The sequence below is a fragment of the Bos indicus x Bos taurus genome, chromosome 5 (genome assembly GCF_003369695.1).
Source record: "Bos indicus x Bos taurus breed Angus x Brahman F1 hybrid chromosome 5, Bos_hybrid_MaternalHap_v2.0, whole genome shotgun sequence".
Classification (NCBI taxonomy): Eukaryota; Metazoa; Chordata; class Mammalia; order Artiodactyla; family Bovidae; genus Bos; species Bos indicus x Bos taurus.
Window position 1 is genome coordinate 109,376,657 of NC_040080.1, and position 21,987 is coordinate 109,398,643.

The window sequence follows — 21,987 nt, forward strand, 5'->3', positions numbered from 1 at the left end:
GCTTTTTCGATGATCCAACAGATGTTGACAATTTGATCTCTGGAAAGCCTAGAGCAAAAGTGAGAATGGTGCAAGAGGAAATGAAGCTACAGAGGCAGAAAAAGGGCTGTGCCTGTGAAGGATTTTCTTATTGTAGTAGCATTGTCTGTGTTCATTCACCTCTGACTCTTTACAACCCCTGGGACGGTAGCCCTCCAAGCTCCTCTGTCCATGGGATTGCCCAGGCAAGAATACTGAGTGGGTTGCCATGCCCTCTTCCAGGGGATCTTCCTGACCTAGGGATCAAACCCCTGTCTCCTGAGTCTCCTGCACTGCAGCCGGATTCTTTCCTGAGCCACTGGGGTTTCCCTTTAGTAGCACTGGAAGATGATAAAGCACTTTCAGGAGGTAAGGAGGCTATGAAAGATCAGAATGGATTTTTTAAGACTTTATTTTTTTCAGAATAGTTTTAGATTCATAGCAAAACTGAGCAGAAAGTCCTGAGTTCCCATGTATCTCCTGTCCCATTTACACACAACCTCCACATCATCAAAATCCCTCACCAGAGCAGTGCAGTCATTACAGCGGGGGAGCCACCACGAACACCACTATCACCCCACTCCAGAGCTGACATCGGACTTGGTGTACACTTTATGGGTTTTATGCCACATAGCCATGATTACAGTATTCTACTGAGTACATTCACTGCCCTAAAATCCTCTGTGTTCCGCCTCTTCATCCCTCACTTCTCAATAACTCCTGGCAACCACTGATCTTTTTGACTGTCTCCAAAGTTCTTATCCAGAACATTAATACACCTGAAACTGTACAATATGTAGCTGTTACTAATTGGTTTCTTTCCCTTCAGTGTGGATTCTGAGAAATACAGACTTACTTTGGTTTCATTGTGAAGAATAAACAAAGGGTTGTTGAATGTGGGTGCAATGATTTACACAGAGAAAACCCTAGAGAGGCTATAAGAGTAGACTGAAGTCATAGGAGGGGGTATAAAAAGATCCAGAGTTTTTTAGAGGTAAAATGGACAAAATTTGATGATAAGTGGGATACGAAGCAAGAAGTCAAAGGGGTTAAAAATGATTCTGTGGTTTTGGCCTGAATAGCTGGTGTCATTTTTCTTTTCTTTTTTTTTTTTTTTTTTACAGTTTTTCAATTTTATTTTATTTTTAAACTTTACAATATTGTATTGGTCCTGCCATATATTGAAATGAATCTGCCACAGGCATACACGTGTTCCCCATCCTGAACCCTCCTCCCTCCTCCCTCCCCATACCATCCCTCTGGGTCGTCCCAGTGCACCAGCCCCAAGCATCCAGTATCGTGCATCGAACCTGGACTGGCGATTCGTTTCATATATGATATTATACATATTTCAATGCCATTCTCCCAAATCATCTCACCCTCTCCCTCTCCCACAGAGTCCAAAAGACTGTTCTATACATCAGTGTCTCTTTTGCTGTCTCGTATACAGGGTTATTGTTACCATTTTTCTAAATTCCATATATATGCATTAGTATACTGTATTGGTGTTTTTCTTTCTGGCTTACTTCACTCTGTATAATAGGCTCCAGTTTCATCCACCTCATTAGAACTGATTCAAATGTATTCTTTTTAATGGCTGAGTAATACTCCATTGTGTATATGTACCACCGCTTTCTTATCCATTCATCTGCTGATGGACGTCTAGGTTGCTTCCATGTCCTGGCTATTATAAACAGTGCTGCAATGAATATTGGGGTACACGTGTCTCTTTCAATTCTGGTTTCCTCCATGTGTATGCCCAGCAGTGGGATTGCTGGATCATAAGGCAGTTCTATTTCCAGTTTTTTAAGGAATCTCCACACTGTTCTCCATAGTGGCTGTACTAGTTTGCATTCCCACCAACAGTGTAAGAGGGTTCCCTTTCCTCCACATCCTCTCCAGCATTTATTGCTTGTAGACTTTTGGATCACAGCCATTCTGACTGGCATGAAATAGTACCTAATAGTGGTTTTGATTTGCATTTCTCTGATAATGAGTGATGTTGAGCATCTTTTCATGTGTTTGTTAGCCATCTGTATGTCTTCTTTGGAGAAATGTCTATTTAGTTCTTTGGCCCATTTTTTGATTGGGTCATTTATTTTTCTGGAATTGAGCTGGAGGAGTTGCTTGTATATTTTTGAAATTAGTTGTTTGTCAGTTGCTTCATTTGCTATTATTTTCTCCCATTCTGAAGGCTGTCTTTTCACCTTGCTTATAGTTTCCTTTGTTGTGCAGAAGCTTTTAAGGTTAATTAGGTCCAATTTGTTTATTTTTGCTTTTATCTCCAATATTCCGGGAGGTGGGTCATAGAGGATCCTGCTGTGATGTATGTCAGAGAGTGTTTTGCCTATGTTCTTCTCTAGGAGTTTTATAGTTTCTGGTCTTAACGTTTAGATCTTTAATCCCTTTTGAGTTTATTTTTGTGTATGGTGTTAGAAAGTGGTCTAGTTTCATTCTTTTACAAGTGGTTGACCAGTTTTCCCAGCACCACTTGTTAAAGAGATTGTCTTTAATCCATTGTATATTCTTGCCTCCTTTGTCAAAGATAAGGTGTCCATATGTGCGTGGATTTATCTCTGGGCTTTCTATTTTGTTCCATTGATCTGTATTTCTGTCTTTGTGCCAGTACCATACTGTCTTGATGACTGTGGCTTTGTAGTAGAGCCTGAAGTCAGGCAGGTTGATTCCTCCAGTTCCATTCTTCTTTCTCAAGATAGCTTTGGCTATTCGAGGTTTTTTGTATTTCCATACAAATTGTGAAATTATTTGTTCTAGCTCTGTGAAGAATACTGTTGGTAGCTTGATAGGGATTGCATTGAATCTATTAATTGCTTTGGGTAGTATACTCATCTTCACTATATTGATTCTTCCAATCCATGAACATGGTATATTTCTCCATCTATTAGTGTCCTCTTTGATTTCTTTCACCAGTGTTTTATAGTTTTCTATATATAGGTCTTTAGTTTCTTTAGGTAGATATATTCCTAAGTATTTTATTCTTTCCGTTGCAATGGTGAATGGAATTGTTTCCTTAATTTCTCTGTTTTCTCATTATTAGTGTATAGGAATGCAAGGGATTTCTGTTTGTTGATTTTATATCCTGCAACTTTACTATAATCATTGATTAGTTCTAGTAATTTTCTGGTGGAGTCTTTAGGGTTTTCTATGTAGAGGATCATGTCAACTGCAAATAGTGAGAGTTTTACTTCTTCTTTTCCAATTTGGATTCCTTTTATTTCTTTTTCTGCTCTGATTGCTGTGGCCAAAACTTCCAAAACTATGTTGAATAGTAATGGTGAAAGTGGGCACCCTTGTCTTGTTCCTGAGTTTAGAGGAAATGCTTTCAATTTTTCACCATTGAGGATAATGTTTGCTGTGGGTTTGTCCTATATACCTTTTATTATGTTGAGGTATGTTCCTTCTATTCCTGCTTTCTGGAGAGTTTTTATCATAAATGGGTGTTGAATTTTGTCAAAGGCTTTCTCTGCATCTATTGAGATAATCATATGGTTTTTATTTTTCAATTTGTTAATGTGGTGTATTACATTGATTGATTTGTGGATATTGAAGAATCCTTGCATCCCTGGGATAAAGCCCACTTGGTCATGGTGTATGATCTTTTTAATGTGTTGTTGGATTCTGATTGCTAGAATTTTGTTAAGGATTTTTGCATCTATGTTCATCAGTGATATTGGCCTGTCATTTTCTTTTTTTGTGGGATCTTTGTCAGGTTTTGGTATTAGGGTGATGGTGGCCTCATAGAATGAGTTTGGAAGTTTACCTTCCTCTGCAATTTTCTGGAAGAGTTTGAGCAGGATAGGTGTTAGCTCTTCTCTAAATTTTTGGTAGAATTCAGCTGTGAAGCCGTCTGGACCTGGGCTTTTGTTTGCTGGAAGATTTTTGATTACAGTTTCAATTTTTGTGCTTGTGATGGGTCTGTTAAGATTTTCTACTTCTTCCTGGTTCAGTTTTGGAAAGTTGTACTTTTCTAAGAATTTGTCCATTTCTTCCACGTTGTCCATTTTATTGGCATATAATTGCTGATAGTAGTCTCTTATGATCCTTTGTATTTATGTTGTCTGTTGTGATCTCTCCGTTTTCATTTCTAATTTTATTGATTAGATTTTTCTCCCTTTGTTTCTTGATGAGTCTGGCTAATGGTTTGTCAATTTTATTTATCCTTTCAAAGAACCAGCTTTTGGCTTTGCTGATTTTTGCTATGATCTCTTTTGTTTCTTTTGCATTTATTTCTGCCCTAATTTTTAAGATTTCTTTCCTTGGTGTCATTTTCTAAGCCAGAAAATGCTAGTGGAGGGCTAAGCTTGGGAGGAAAAATCATGTATTAAGTCTTGGAAATATTCCATTTGAAGTACTTTTAAAGATATCCAAGTTGAGGCAGTTGGATCTGAAGAGAGTCTTTACCTTAAAATGTGTATTTGAATGCAATTAATGATCATGAAGGACATGGCAACCCACTCCAGTGTTCTTGCCTCGAGAATCCCAGGGACAGGGGAGCCTGGTGGGCTGCCATCTATGGGGTAGCACAGAGTCAGACACAACTGAAGTGACTTAGCAGCAATGATCATGAAAGCTATGGACATGGATGAAATTATTTGGGGACAAAGCAGTAGGGTGGGGGGCAGGAAAGGGCAAAAGCCTTAAAGAATCCTGATATCTAATGACCATATGAAGAAGGAAAAGCTGAAAAACTCAACAAAAAAAGTTACATTCAGAGAGAGAAGAGAAGAACCAACAAAATTTGACATGCCACTAAAAATCCCTAACTTTCCACAGAAAAAAGTTAAAAATGGGTCCAAGCCGAAAACGAGCTTTCTCTTCTCCAAACTCCTAGAAGCCTCAATGAACTGCTAGAATGTTTGGTACAAACGCAGTGGACACACTGCCCCTAATTAAGCATGCAAGTCAGCATTTCCCATATCCTATCATCAGCATTAGTCGTGAGATGTTCAGTTGTGAGGTTTGCCATCCATATAGTTTTTGATTCCTACAATGCTCTTGGACAATATGAGTTAAATAAACGATTTTTATACTATTGTTTTCTTAACTTCATTGCTGAGGTAAAGGTGTCCACACCCTCTCCTTCAGTTGGTACAGACTCAAAAACTTCTGCAAGCACACTATGCAGATGCCAAAATACCACCTTCTCTCACTGCTTGAGCATGAACTCTCAAAATGTTTCCTACAGCTTTGCCATTTGTTAAGGTCTTATTTACTTTTCAGTCCATATGCTAAGAGTAGAGACACATTTTACTGCGAGAGTTTTGTTCGGGCAGTTGGTATGGACAGTCGCCCATCATGGAAAACAATACCCTCTTGACAGCAGGGAGGACACAGACTTGCTAGATTCAATCCTTTCATCCCAATTTAACACTCCCTTTGTGGATAGAGAAAAATAATTTAACCTAGCTAGCCAGAGTTTTACATATACTGAAGTGTTCACTCCTGCTTTTATACCTGAGTTTTTAAAGTTTTAGTTTAAATCACTGTTTAAAAATTCATACATCCAGATATTTTGTCATCTAACCACTATGACTATGATTCTCATTGAATTGAACAACAAAAACTTCTAATGTGCTATTATTTCACCTGGTTATTTTAATTTCCATCCTCAGTTGCAGTGTTTTTAGAATAGGATGGGAAAATGCTAACTGGTTTTTCCATAAGGGCAGAGAGCATTTTAAAATCAGAAGTAATATATAACACAATTGTAGTATCAAAGCGTCCCATTTTTGCAGACTGAAGACAAAGTCTTAAAAATCTGTGGAAAACATGTCGTTTTCCAGAATTCCACGTCATCTGTAAATACAGTTCATTATAGTGGATAAAACATTATATTAATCTATCAGTGCTAAAAAGATGCCATACAGGCAGGAGGCAGCTTTCTATGTTGGCTCCACAAATGGTATTTGCATGCCAAATAATGATTTCAACAACTGACTCGTTAAAAAGAAAAGCATCAAAATATGTCCTGGCAACATTTAAGAGACAGAAGCCAACCAAATGTCCTACGGGGTGGGGGAGGGTGGGAATCAAAAGCCACATTCATATATTCCCTCCATATAAAATCCATGAAGCATCTGTAGTGAATTGGCACTCAAGTACCCAAAATGTGATACAACTTAAAAGGTGATTGTTTCACCCAAAGCGAGCACATAAATGCTATGGCAACAAATTGCCTTTGTTTCTGGGGTACTGCCAGTTTTGTGTAAATTTTAATGACTTTTAGGGTTTTAGTTTGCTAAATTATACAGGTTTCTCAATTATGCTTTAAATATTTTAATTTTAGAAGAATTAATTTAAATCAAACACCCTGGTAAGATGCAAGGAGCCACTGTGCCGTGGAAGATTGTCTCTGCAGTAGGAAGAGGAGGAATATTGTTTTCTTTGCTCTGATACTGGAGTGATGTAGAAAACCGTCAGCTTCCACATCTTCATCAATATTCATATCAGTGCCTAGAAAAATATTCAGCAATTTCACAACTATTTAAATCAATATTCGTTTAATATTGGGTAGAAATGAAATTGCATGGCATCTTTGTTGAATGCATCCTTTATAGAAATGTATCCAATCTAGAAGAAATCATTCCTAAAATAGCGAACAAAATAGCTAACTTGGAAAAACAAACAGTGACAGTTTGGTCAGAAAAAAGGGCAAATTTTATGTGAACGCTCCCCTAGGCTTTGAAAGTGAGTGTTAGTCGCTGGGTTGTGTCCAACTCTGTGATTCCATGGTCTATAGCCCACCAGGCTCCTCTGCCCATGGGATTCTCCAGGCAAGAATACTGGAGTCGGTAGCTATTCCCTTCTACAGGGGATCCTCTGGACCCAAGGATCAAACCTGGGTCTCCTGAATGGCAGGCAGATTCTTTACCATCTGAGCCACTAGGGAAGCCCTAGGCTTTAAATACAGTATTTTAATACCAGATTTCCAAGTTCCCAAGGATACTCCTAGGATTCTTTAGCAAACTAAAACTTAAGTTACAAGCAAACAAATGAAATCAGGGAGCCCAATTTGCTCCCTGCAGATGTCTTTGCATGAAAAGATCTGTTATCAAAAGTAAAAGAGAGCTAAGCAGAAGGACCACACTGACTCCTAGTAATCTGGGCTCACAAGACCTGAACTAGGAGATTCAGGACAAAACTTTTTTAAGAATACCTTGAACTAGCTAGATGCTAGGCTTTCAAAGATCAACTGTTCAAAGCAGATTTGCTTATTACCTAATATTTATAGAAGGCATGTGTTAAGATCTGCAAGAATAATGCCCTCTTAAATTTCTAAAAGCCATCCTAGAATTCTGTTTTCTTACGGTGGGGCTTCCCTGGTGGCTCAGTGGTAAAAAAATTCGCCTGTAATACAGGAGACGCAGGTTCGATCCCTGTGTGAACGATCCCCTGGAGGAAATGGCACCCCGCTCCAGTATTCCTGTCTAGGAGATCCCATGGACCGAGGAGCCTGGCAGGCTTACAGTGCATGGAGTCGCAGGAGAGTAGGACACGACTTAGCGACTAGACAACAATGTTGAGAAGAGAAAACCTCACATTAATAGTTCCCTGATATATTTTTGATGTCATTTTAGTAGAATTTCTCTTTGATTTAGTCTTATATAAGGTAATAAACTGTCAAATGAAATTTTAAAAGGTTAGATGTTTTCACTGTATATAAAAACAACAGTATTTTTATTTCCACAAATAATACTCCCAGTGGATTAAGACACTCAAGTCCTATTTCAAAAAAAATCAGAGTAGAATCCAGTATTCATTGCTGAGAATCCTGAAAAAGCATTTAAAGATAAAATTTGGGGCACTGTAGTAAAAGCTGGTAATGTCATCAATATAAACATCTCATACACATATTATCAATTTGTTAAGCAATTTTTCTAGGTGCTAGGAAAAAGCCAGTAAAAATATTGGTTCACAAGCCCCTAACAGATTCTAATATGGAGAAGACAAACTTGATATGAATTAAGATATGATTAATAATTTCCTTATTAGACATAAATATGCAGTAAAGAGAATCTTGTCATTCATATGAAGGGAGACATTCACTTCAAGAAGGCTTAACCCTGAGAGGTGTACTGCTGCGTGCTATAAGAACTCTTAAGACCCAATGGCAAAATTCTTATTAGATGCCACAGGTCCTGTCCTTTTATTTTTTTAATTTTGCCATTTTTAACTGCCTATCTTCTGCTTGCCCCACTCTTCTGTTACATACAGTGAGAAGCATGTCAGTAGAAACATATTAAAGCACAATATATATTTGAATAAGTTGGCATTTCCTTCTAAAAAATAAAAGAGAGAACCAAGAATTTCAACTGATAAGAGTTATGCATATGTAAGCTCTGTATTTGGATCAGCCGAGTCTGGCAGAAATGCAGGTGAATACTGGAGGTAATCTATGAGTAAGAAATTAAAAGTTCATGCACCTGCAACCACCTTTTGTCAACGCGCCAAAATACATGAAGCGTAAATTTCAATTTCAGGTTATCACAAAATTCACAGTTGGTTAAAAACAAGGCAATATTATAATAGCAGGTAAAAGTCACATGTTCCAAAATATTTTATAAAATTCTTTCCTTTTACTCAAATAATATCACACTGACTATCACTAAGGGAAAAGAAGGCCTTCATGACAAGTAGTGTTAAGTCAGTAAGTCTGAGCTGAAGTATGACCTTTAGAGAAAGTGACCATCGTCTAAGTAGAGAGAACTAACTATGTTTCTGCATACTCTGATCATACTGCATTATCAATCATACTATTTTAAGCATTTTCTTTTATCTATATGGCAGTGTTCCCCATTTCATCCAAAAACTATTATGGGTTTGGCTCCAAAAAAACCGGAGTAGATACATTCCACCCTATCACTTCCACTACTTGCGATGGAGTACTCTGGGCCATAATTTGTATAAGAAGACTCCATCAGAACTTGAGAGGCAACCCGGTGGTTGAGGCCCCTGTTTTCTGTTTGCTCAGAAGCTTCTGGGTTTTGTTGTGGTTATGGTTTGTTGGTTTTGCCTCCTATGTATTCTGGCTTGGGTTCTACAGCAGTCCAAAATATGGACAGAAAAAGCCCTAGAGATGCTCGCAGGGTCTACTCAGAGATCCAGGAAAAGAAGCAAAGGAGCCGGGGAACAGAAGCCTTTGGTTTCATCCTCCCTACTCCAACCCAAGAAGCGGTGCCCCTCTTCCTTCCTATAGAGATGTAGTGACCTTGTTGACTCTCCACACCTTTCACCAGGTGAACACAGCCACAAAGCTGTGTCCTTTCCCTTCTCCACCATCACTATGCAGCAGATCCTGGGGATGGAGCCCTGCCCACTCTCCTATCCCAAACCAATAGAGCCTGGGAAGATTCCGGGCCACTTGCCCTGCCCACTAGTGAACATCCAGTCCCTGAGCATGAATCCCTACTGACTCCCTTTGTCCTATGGGAGGCGAGTGCTAGCAAAGAGACGAGTTCCTTCCTCCCCTCAGGGATGCTGTACAGGGAGACTGTGTAGGACGGAACCCTGGGAGGGCTGCCAGGAGGCTGAAGCCCTGACTTTACACTGAGTAGAACAGTAAGGGAGAGCCCTGAGAACCAAAAGGAGAAGATCGCAGAGAGAAGGGAGCTAAAAAAGTGATACTTTAAATCCGAGTATGATGTCCTGAGCCTACCCCCAAAATTGTGCATGCATGAATCCCACCAGAATCAGCACCACAAAAATTCTGAGCACTTGAGTTTCAGATTGGCCTCTGGGAGAAAGACACAGTGAGATGGACCAGAATAGCACTGTAAAGGCTTTGAAAACAAGACTGACACTGGAACCACAATCCACAGAAAGTGAGTAAGGACATGTGGTCTGATCTTAACTGGGCTGACCATCTGCTAAAAGAAACAATCACAAGAACGTAAATCCAGATGACTTTAAAAGGATCCAGAATATCATAATGTAAAAGTATAATCATAATGTAAAAGAATTCAGAAAACCTAAACACCTCGGGAAAGGAGCATTTCAAGGCTGTATATTGTCACCCTGCTTATTTAACTTCTATGCAGAGTACATCATGAGAAACGCTGGGCTGGAGGAAGCACAAGCTGAAATCAAGACTGCCAGGAGAAATATCAATAACCTCAGATATGCAGATGACACCACCCTTATGGCAGAAAGTGAAGAAGAACTAAAGAGCCTCTTGATGAAAGTGAAAGAGGAGAGTGAAAAAGTTGGCTTAAAGCTCAGCATTCAGAAAACTAAGATCATGGCATCCAGTCCCATCACTTCATGGCAAATAGATGGGAAAACAGGGGAAACAGTATCAGACTTTATTTTTGGGGGCTCCAAAATCACTGCAGATGGTGACTGCAGCCATGAACTTAAAAGACACTTGCTCCTTGGAAGAAAAGCCATGACCAACCTAGACAGCGTATTAAAAAGCAGAGACGTTACTTTGCAAAAAAAGGTCCATCTAGTCAAGGCTATGGTTTTTCCAGTAGTCATGTATGGATGTGAGAGCTGGACTATAAAGAAAGCTGAGCACTGAAGAATTAATGCTTTTGAACTGTGTTGTCAGAAAAGACTCTTGAGAGTCCCTTGGACTGCAAGGAGATCCAACCAGTCCATCCAAAAGGAAATCGTTCCTGAATATTCATTGGAAGGACTGATGCTGAAGCTGAAACTCCATTACTTTGGCCACCTGATGCAAAGAACTGACTCATTTGGAAAGACCCTGACGCTGAGAAAGATTGAAGGTAGGAGGAGATGGGGCCAACAGAGGGTGAGATGGTTGGATGGCATCACCAACTCAATAGACATAAGTTTAAGTAAACTCCGGGAGTTGATAATGGACAGGGTGGCCTGACATTCTGCAGTCCACGGGGTCACAAAGACTCAGACACAACTCAGCGACTGAACTGAAACACCTCTTTAAAAAAGATGCTCAACAAACGCCAAACCCAAGATGACCCAAGTATTAGAAATACCAGATAAAAATTTTAATGTAGCTATTATATCTGTAGGGCAATATTCCCCAACCATTTGGCACCAGTTACCGGTGTCATGGAAGACAATTTTTCATTGGTACAGGGGTTGGGGGGAAAGGGGGGATGGTTTCAGGATGATTCAAGCACATTGAATTTATTGTGTACTTTATTTCTATTATTATTATATCAGCTCCAACTCAGATCATCAGGCATTAGATCCTGGAGGCTGGGGACCCCTCCAGTGCAGGGAAATAAAACTTTTCCAGATTTCTCATTGCTCCTATAAAAAACCTAGCCTTCTGAGACTCTTCAAATACCTTGAGAATTTGATCAACACCTGTTGGTTAGTTAATTGCTCTGATACAGCAGGATAATAAAATTTTCTAATTTTCCTGGGCTACAAAATGCTTACAGCCTTGACGAGATCCCTGGGGCTTCCAAGGTGGCACTAGCGGTAAAGAACCTATCTGCCAGTGCAGGAGACTTAAGAGATGCTGGTTTATCCCTGGGTCAGGAAGATCCCCTGGAAGAGGAAATGCCAACTCACTCCAATATTTTTTTGACAGGAGAATCCCACAGACAGAGGAGCCTCGTGGGAAATAGTCCATAAGGTTGCAAGGAGTCGGACAAGACTGAAGCAAGTTAGCATGCAAGCACAAACTAGATCCCTAGGTTAAACTCAGAAGGTGCCGAGGAGACTGGCTCACTATCTTCCTCGGTATTTACATGTCAAAAAAGAGGGTTTTGGAAGTTGGAAACATTTCTAGGTTATAAAGGTAGAGACACACAGGGCTATCTGCCTCCTGGAGAGACGTTATGTACATATCAAAGAGCTGGAGTTTAGATTCCAGCTCTTTGTTACCAAGGAGACCTCTTTAGGAAGAGTGAAGCATAGGTGCCTCCTGCCTCTTTATCAGCAGCTGCTGCTAAGTCGATTCAGTCGTGTCTGACTCTGTGCAGCCCCATAGACGGCAGCCCACCAGGCTCCCCTGTCCCTGGGATTATAAGCAGAGAAAAGTTATTTTCCTTGTCTCTCATCTATGGTGTGTTTATGTAGGGAAATTTCCCATAGGCTCTTGTTGGGTCATAGGGATAAGCCCTGGAGTAAGAGAGCACTTAGCCTTAAGAAATCTGTTTTTGACCCAGAACATCACATTTACACATTAAGGGTAAAATTAACAAAGATAAATATTAAAAACCCCACAGCAGCACGGCCCAAAAGTATGGGCAAGCACCCTTGGAATGAATGGAGAGGTTCTCAGCAAAGAAATGGAAGTTACAAAAAAACAACCAAACGACTTAAAAGAAGGGAGAGGGATTTCCCTGGTGGTACAGTGGCTAAGAATCTGCCAGGGATGCAGGGCACATGGGCTCGATCCCTGGTCTGGGGAAGATTCCACGTGCTGCAGAGTAACCAAGGCCGTGTGTGTGCCACGACTCCTAAGTCTGTGTGCCGAGAGCCTGTGCTCTGCAACAGGAGAAGCCACCACAATGAGAAGCCCACACACCCCAACAAGGAGTGGCCCCTGCTTGCCACGATTAGAGGATGCCCGCGTGCTGCAATGACGACTCAGCGCAGCCAAAAATAACTTACCAAAAAAAAAAAAAAAGGGGAGAAAATATAATATGAAGGAAATAAAAAGAGAAAAGGAAAAAAGGAAGCTAATAATAAACCTGGAGACATAAATATATCAACACTTGATTTAAATGTAAATGGTCTTAAAAAACATTAGTCAAGAGATATAAATTGTAAAATTGGATTAAAATAAAAACTAGGCCCAACTATATGTTATCTACAAGAAGGGAAATATAATGATCCATATATATCAAAACGGAAAAGATAAATATAATATAATGATCCATATATATTAAAACGGAAAAGATAATACTAACACTATTAAAAAAATGCTTACTATCAGTAGTTGACTTCAGATCAAGAAAAATTACTCTAATTTTTAAAACATCAATATATTAAAACAATAATATACTGCAAATAAAGCTTATCCCAAGTAGTGCAAGATTGTTCAACAGTTAAAAATTAATTAATGTGATTCACCATATTAATAGGCTTAAAAAGAAAACCCATACAATCAAAGCAATAGAGGTAGAAAAAGCATTTGACAAGATTTAACATTCATTCAAATAAGAAAAAACCTAGCAAATCAGGAATAGTAGGAAATCTGATTTGATAAAGTTCATCTTTAGAAACATCTACAGATGACATCACTCGTAATGCTAAGAGATTGAACCCTTTCAGTTTAAAATCAGCAAAAAGATAAGGGTAACTGCCACCATCACTCTTACTCAATAGTATACTGGAGATTCGAGCCAGTTCAAGAAAGCAAGAGAAAGAAAGAAAACACATTCAGGTTGGAAAGAAAGCAATAAAACTGTCTCTAATGAGAGACAACGTGATTGTCTACACAGAAAAATCCCAAGGAATCTATACACACACACAAAATTTTTAGAATTAATAAGCAAATTTAACAAGATCATAAGATACATATCAGTTCATAAAAGTCAACAGTATTTTTATATCCACTGTGCTGTGCTGTCCTTAGTCCTCAGTTGTGTTTCGTGACCCCGTGGACTGTAGCCCACCAGGCTCCTCTGTCTATGGGGATTCTCCAGGCAAGAATACTGGAGTGGCTTGCCACCGCCTCCTCCAGGGGATCTTTCCAACCTAGGGAATGAACCTAGATCTCCTTCACTGAAGGCAGATTCTTTACCAGCTGAGCTACCAGGGAAGCCCAAGAAAACTTGGAAACCAACTTTTTTTTTTTTAACTTCTATTTACAGTAGCTAAATGGTGACTGCAGCCATGAAATTAAAAGACGCTTACTCCTTGCAAGGAAAGTTATGACTAACTTAGACAGTATATTCAAAAGCAGAGACATTACTTTGCCAACAAAGGTCTGTCTGGTCAAGGCTATGGTTTTTCCTCTGGATGTGAGAGTTGGACCGTGAAGAAGGCTGAGCGCTGAAGAATTGATGCTTTTGAACTGTGTGTTGGAGAAGACTCTTGAGAGTCCCTTGGACTGCAAGGAGATCCAACCAGTCCATTCTGAAAGTGATCAGCCCTGGGATTTCTTTGGAGGGAATGATGCTGAAGTTGAAACGCCAGTATTTTGGCCACCTCATGCAAAGAGCTGACTCATTGGAAAAGACTCTGATGCTGGGAGGGGTTGGGGGCAGGAGGAGAAGGGAACGACAGAGGATGAGATGGCTGGATGGCATCACTGACTCAATGGACGTGAGTCTGAGTGAACTCCAGGAGTTGGTGATGGACAGGGAGGCCTGGCGTGCTGCAGTCCATGGGGTCACAAAGAGTCGGACACAACTGAGCAACTGAATTGAACTGAAGGTATATATTAGGAAAATATTCTACATACTTAAAAATAAAATGTTAATGAAACATCAAAAAAATAGACTAAATGGAGAGATGTATGAAATTCATGGATTAGACAATTTACTATAATCCAGATATCAATTTTTCTCAAATCTGTCTACAGATTTAACATAATCGCAATTAAACATCCATGCAGGATTAATTTTAACTATAGAAAAGCTCACTCTAAAATATATATGGAAAAGGAACAGAATATCCACAACAATTTTGAAAAAGTGGAGCAATTTTGAAAACTGTGGACACTATTCAATTCTTAGACATTATACAATGCAATAGTATCAAGACAGAAAAGTATTGGTGACAAGATAAACACAGAGATTAAAACAACAGAAGATACTCTGGAAAAAGATCCACTCAAATACTGTCAGCTAATTTTCTACAAAGGTGCAAAGGCAATTCAATGGAGAAAGTCCAGCCTTTGCAACAAATGACACAAGGAATAATTAACATCCATATTTAAAAAAATCCTCAGCCTGTACCTTGCACCATATTAAAAAAAAAATGCCCAAAATGTAAATGTAAATTGATGTAAAATGTAAAACAATAAAACTAAGGGTAAATGACAAAATTACAAAATGTTTAGGTGAAAACAAAAAAGAAAATATGACCTTGGTTTAGGAAAGAGTTCTTAGATAAACACCATGATCCATAAAAGAAAAAAAAAATGGTGAATTAGACTTTTCTCTATTAAGATGGCTTAATCCTGGATCGGGACGATCCGCTGGAGAAGGGATAGGCTGCCCACTCCAGTATTCTTGGGATTCCCTTGTGGCTCAGCTGGTAAAGAATCCACCTGCAATGCAGGAGACCTGGGTTGGATCCCTGGGTTGGGAAGACCCCTTGGAGAAGGGAAAGGCTATCCACTCCAGTATTCTGGCCTGGGCAATTCCATGGCCTATACAGTCCATGGGGTCACAAAGAGTAGGACACAACTGAGCGACTTTCACTTCACTTCATTAAGCAGTAAAGAATTCACCTGCCAATACAGCAGATGAAGTAGATGCAGGTTCATTTGATCCTTGGGTCAGGAACATCCCCTGGAGTAGGAAATGGCAACCTACTCCAGTATTCTCGCCTAGAAAATTCCATGGACAGAGAAACCAGGCAGGCTACATTCCATGGGATTGCAAAAGAGTTGGACATGACTGAGTGAGCAAGCGCTATTAAGAGTACTTTTAAGAGAATAAAGACACAAGTCACAGACTAGAAAATATAGGACTTGTATCCAGAACATTATATATATATATATATATATATATATATACACATACACATATATGTATCTTCTTTGGTGAAATATCTGTTAAAATCTTTCGCCTATTTTTTAAAAATTGTTTTTTTTTTCTTATTGCTCAGTTTTGAGAGTTTATATATATATAGGAGCCTGACAGGCTACAGTCCATGGGGTTGCAAGAGTTGGATACAACTTAGCAACTAGATCATCATCATATATACATATACATATAATCCCCAGGAGTTCATATATTTTTTAAAAATAGGCAGAAGATTTTAACAGATATTTCACCAAAGATATATGAATGGCAAATAAACACAGGAAAAGGTTTCTAGCATCACTAGTCATTGTTGCTGTTGTTTAGTCACTAAGTCATGTCTCACTCCTTTGTGATCCAGGACCAGGCTCCTCTGTCCATGGGATTTCCCAGGCAAGAATACTGGAATGGGTTGCCTTTTTTTCTCCAGGGATCTTCCCAACCCAGGGATAAAAATCCACATCTCCTGTGTTGGCAGGCGGATTCTTTACCACTGAGCTACCAGGCAAGCCCCATTAGTCATTACAGGCAAGCAAATTTAAAGCACAATGAGATACCTTTACATATCTATTAGAATGATTAAAATTAGGAATAATGACAATTCCAAGTACTAATAAAGATGAGATGAAACAGGAGCACTCAGACTCTACGTATGGGAATATAAAATGGCACAACCACTCTAGAAAACCAACTGGCAATTTCTTAGAAGCTTAAACATACACTTACCAGTGTAACCTAGCAAACTCCCTATTAGTATTTAACCTAGAGAAATGAAAATTAATTTTTGCACAAAAACTTGAATGTATACAACAGCATTATTTACAACTGCCTCAGACTAGAAGCATTTAGGGAAAGTGAAGTTGTGGCTCAGTCGTGTCCGACTCTTAGCAACCTCATGGACTGCAGCCTACCAGGTTCCTCCGTCCATGGGATTTTCCAGGCAAGAGTACTGGAGTGGGGTGCCATTGCCTTCTCCGAGAAGCATTAAAAAAAAAAACAAAACCCTTTAATGGTGAAGGACACACAAATGGGTTAGTACATCTACACAATGAAATACTGCACAGAAACATAAAAGGACTAATTATCGATACACACAACAACTTGAATGGATCTCAAGTAAAATAATCCAGTCTCCAAAGGTTACATACTGCATTATTCCATTTATACAACATTCTAGAGGAGGCAAAAACAACATAGGAACAGAAAAAAATTAGTGGTTCCCAGGGGTTAGGCATGGGAAGGGTCACAATAACTCTTTGGCAGCGCTGAAATTTTTCTTTATCCTGTTTGTTTGTGATAGTTACAAGAATCTATACAAGTAAAAAGCTCATAAGTGAAGTTGCTCAGTTGTACCCGAATCTTTGCAACTCCATGGGTAGTAAAGTAGGAAGTCAAGAAACACCTGGAGTAACAGGCAAATTTGGCCTTGGAATACGGAATGAAGCAGGGCAAAGACTAATAGAGTTTTGCCAAGAAAATGCACTGGTCATAATAAACATCCTCTTCCAACAACACAAGAGAAGACTCTATACATGGACATCACTAGATGGTCAACACCGAAATCAGATTGATTATATTCTTTGCAGCCAAAGATGGAGAAGCTCTATACAGTCAACAAAAACAAGACCAGGAGCTGACTATGGCTCAGACCATGAACTCCTTATTGCCAAATTCAGACTTAAATTGAAGAAAGTAGGGAAAACCACTAGACCATTCAGGTATGACCTAAACAAATCCCTTATGATTATACAGTGGAAGTGAGAAATAGATTTAAGGGCCTAGATCTGATAGACAGAGTGCCTGATGAACTATGGAATGAGGTTCGTGACATTGTACAGGAGACAGAGATCAAGACCATTCCCATAGAAAAGAAATGCAAAAAAGCAAAATGGCTGTCTTGGGAGGCCTTACAAATAGCTGTGAAAAGAAGAGAAGTGAAAAGCAAAGGAGAAAAGCAAAGATATAAGCATCTGAATGCAGAGTTCCAAAGAATAGCAAGAAGAGAGAAGAAAGCCTTCTTCTGCAATCAATGCAAAGAAATAGAGGAAAACAAAAGAATGGGAAAGACTAGGGATCTCTTCAAGAAAATCAGAGATACCAAAGGAACATTTCATGCAAAGATGAGCTCGATAAAGGACAGAAATAGTATGGACCTAACAGAAGCAGAAGATATTAAGAAGAGATGGCAAGAATACACAGAAGAACTGTACAAAAAAGATCTTCACAACCCAGATAATCACGATGGTGTGATCACTGACCTAGAGCCAGACATCCTGGAATGTGAAGTCAGGTGGGCCTTAGAAAGCATCACTACGAACAAAGCTAGTGGAGGTGATGGAATTCCAGTGGAGCTATTCCAAATCCTGAAAGATGATGCTGTGAAAGTGCTGCACTCAATATGCCAGCACATTTGGAAAACTCAGCAGTGGCCACAGGACTGGAAGAGGTCAGTTTTCATTCCAATCCCAAAGAAAGGCAATGCCAAAGAATGCTCAAACTACCGCACAATTGCACTCATCTCACACTCTAGTAAAGTAATGCTCAAAATTCTCCAAGCCAGGCTTTAGCAATATGTGAACCGTGAACTTCCAGATGTTCAAGCTGGTCTTAGAAAAGGCAGAGGAACCAGAGATCAAATTGCCAACAGCTGCTGGATCATGGAAAAAGCAAGAGAGTTCCAGAAAAACATCTATTTCTGCTTTATTGACTATGCCAAAGTCTTTGACTGTGTAGATCACAATAAACTGTGGAAAATTCTGAAAGAGATGGGAATACCAGACCACCTAATCTGCCTCTTGAGAAATTTGTATGCAGGTCAGGAAGCAACAGTTAGAAGTGGACATGGAACAACAGACTGGTTCCAAATAGGAAAAGGAGTTCGTCAAGGCTGTATACTGTCACCCTGTTTATTTAACTTAGATGCAGAGTACATCATGAGAAATGCTGGACTGGAAGAAACACAAGCCGGAATCAAGATTGCCAGGAGAAATATCAATAACCTCAGACATGCAGATGACACCACCCTTATGGCAGAAAGTGAAGAGGAACTCAAAAGCCTCCTGATGCAAGTGAAAGTGGAGAGTGAAAAAGTTGGCTTAAAGCTCAACATTCAGAAAACGAAGATCATGGCCTCCAGTCTCATCACTTCATGGGAAATAGATGGGGAAACAATGGAAACAGTGTCAGACTTTATTTTTCTGGGCTCCAAAATCACTACAGATGGTGACTGCAGCCATGAAATTAAAAGACGCTTACTCCTTGGAAGGAAAGTTATGACCAACCTAGATAGCATATTCAAAAGCAGAGACATTACTTTGCCAACAAAGGTTCATCTAGTCAAGGCTACGGTTTTTCCTGTGGTCATGTATGGATGTGAGAGTTGGACTGTGAAGAAGGCTGAGCACTGAAGAATTGATGCTTTTGAACTGTGGTGTTGGAGAAGACTCTTGAGAGTCCCTTGGACTGCAAGGAGATCCAACCAGGCCATTCTGAAGGAGATCAGCCCTGGGATTTCTTTGGAGGGAATGATGCTAAAGCTGAAACTCCAGTACTTTGGCCACCTCATGCGAAGAGTTGACTCATTGGAAAAGACTCTGATGCTGTGAGGGATTAGGGGCAGGAGGAGAAGGGGATGACAGAGGATGAGATGGCTGGATGGCATCTCTGACTCAATGGACGTGAGTCTGAGTGAACTCTGGGAGTTGGTGATGGACAGCGAGGCCTGGCATGCTGCGATTCACAGGGTCGCAGAGTCGGACACAACTGAGCAACTGATCTGATCTGATCTGATCTGGGTAGTAGCCTGCACCAAGCTCCTCCATCCATGGGATTTTCAAGGAAAGAGTACTGGAGTGGGTTGGCATTTCCTTCTAGAGGGAATCCTCCCAACCCAGGGATGGAACCCAGGTCTCTCACATTGTAGACAGACGCTTTACCGTCTGAGCCACCAGGGATGGTGGCTCATAGTATTACACAATAAGGGCTTTCCAGGTAGCTCCACAGTAAAGAATCCACTTTCAATGCAGGAGAGACACAGGAGTCATGGGTCTGATCCCTGGGTCAGGAAGATCCCCTGGAGAAAAGAACAGCAATCCACTCCAGTATTCTTGCCTAGAGAATCCCATGGACAGATGAGCCTGGTGGGCTACAGTCCATGGGGTTGTAAAGGGTCAGACACGACTGAGCAACTTAGCACAAGCATTACACAATAAAAAGGAGCATTTTAGGGTAAACAAAAAAAAAAAGAGAATATTTTAAAACACTCTTCTGGAGACTTGGTATAATTTACATTGGAAGAAAATTCTCAGGATTTAAGAATACAATAAAATGTTTAAATATCACACCAAGTAAAGACTATATACAAACCTGGTTATCAAACAAGAGCAAATCAAGATGCTAGAAGCAATCAAGTAGCAAAGATCGAGGTGCAAATGTATACAGAGTCTCCCATAAATTACAAATACATGTAAGTGCTTAAAATTCCTCTCTATTATGCAGGCAGAAATCAGAGGAATATGGAGAACAGGAAAATCTACAGGAGAGAAAGGAAGGTGAGGGAAATACCTGAGTGACCACCAAGCCTATGCTTCAGAGGAAGGGCCTGATCATTTTTCAGGTCGAATGACAACCTCAGTATTGACTTTAACTTAGATTTGTCCCTAAATACTATCTAGAATAAAAGACCAATATTCATCAATACCTCCTCAAGGGCACCTGCAGAAATCCTGTGACCTGCAACATTTATCACGTCATCAACTCGAGACATAACATAAACATAGCCTTCTTCATCCATGTACCCAGCATCCATGGTGTCATAGTATCCCTGAAAATAAAGAATAAAGAATGTCTGATTAGCATCTAGTATTAGGTAATGTAATTATTTTTAATCTTGGTAAAATATAAAATAGGATAAAAATAGGTTTGCATTTGGCTTTCTCACAACTAGCCTATTGAATTCCATTACTTCTGGTTTTGAAAGCTTACTATTAATAGAATCTGTTTGCTCCCTTGACATCCAGGAATAAATTAAAGTGTTCTTATATATGTTGAAGCTAAGCATTTGGACTGAAAGTTCCAAAGTTTATGAACCCAATTTCTTCTTTTAATGGAGAAGTAATAGCTCAATATTTCCAGTAGGCTTTGGTATTGCAAAAGTAGTTCTTTGATAGATTTCTTGTGTTAATTTCTAAAGGTGTTAAAGCTCTCTATTAATAATTACAAAATAGACCACTAATTTATTAACATAGATTTGGATTGGACTCGAGCTTCACTGAAATTATAGTTAAATAGTAAGTATAAAACTTAATTTTCTGTCAACTCAGAGTAGCAGTACAGTTTCACTGGTCCAGATGTTACAACAGAATGAAAAATCAAGAAGAATAAAATTAGAAAGAAAGAAATATTTCTCCCCCTAATGCTTCAGAATTGCGTTAATACCTGTATTATGAGCTTGGGCTTCCAGATAAATCCAGGCAAGTCACTATTTGTGCTTCTTAATCTTCCTAAAACTCAGTATGCTCATCTATTAAATAGGATAATGGACCGTGCCTTATAAGGCTATGAGTAGCATAAATGAGACGAAGCATATGAAGAGGGCAGACTGACGCACATCATAAATCCTCAATAATTGGCAACTCTTACAGCAATTACTACAAGAAAGGCCATCTAGAATACAGTTAAGAACGTGGGCCCTGGAGCCAGAAATTACAGGTCCAAAAGTCAGCTCTGTTCCTCTAAACAGTGAGCAAGTTACTCAACCCTTCTGAGCTGTTCAGCTGACAGGGCTGAGGTAACAAGACAGAGTATAGGTTCACTATATCTAGTTTAATCATAAACTACGGTCCATGGGGCTTTGAAGGAGCTTTCCATTTTGTTCAAGGTGCTCATGTTGAAAACCACATGCGCATATCCTGTGTCACTGTCAGGCTGTAATTAATCACAGCAGTCCTCTGATGATTTGACTGGGGCCCATCGGGCAGATAGATGGGGCTTATTGGCGTCAATTCTAGACAGATCTTCTCAGCCACAGTCCTTTGGGGCATGTTTAACCTTGGCTACTGAGGTCATTTAACCCTGAGATGTCTTTCTCAAGGAAGCTATTTTAATTCTTGTCATTTGTCTAGTTGATTAGATTAGGTTTCCTTCACTCACAAATAATAAGGATAGAATGCTAAGTACTTAGACTCACCTTTGTTTTTTAATGCAATTCTAATCATTCACTCTTTTTTTACCCGGTGCATAATGAGGACCAGGTATTTCTCTAAGGGAAAGAAATAGAGGTGAAAAGACAGCAGCAAGATGAGAGTGGGGC

The 21,987-nt window shown here is 39.6% G+C and overlaps 1 protein-coding gene across 4 annotated transcripts in view; it reads right to left on the reverse strand.

Annotated features, from left to right (window-relative positions):
• ACSS3 (acyl-CoA synthetase short chain family member 3) overlaps positions 1-21,987 on the reverse strand; it is a 183,876-nt gene that overhangs the window by 15,969 nt on the left and 145,920 nt on the right. For all 4 annotated transcript variants that reach the window (XM_027543267.1, XM_027543266.1, XM_027543268.1 and 1 more), the window contains one exon: positions 20,377-20,499. In XM_027543267.1, coding sequence (XP_027399068.1) covers positions 20,377-20,499 — 123 coding nt within the window. The remainder of the gene's footprint in view (positions 1-20,376; positions 20,500-21,987) is intronic.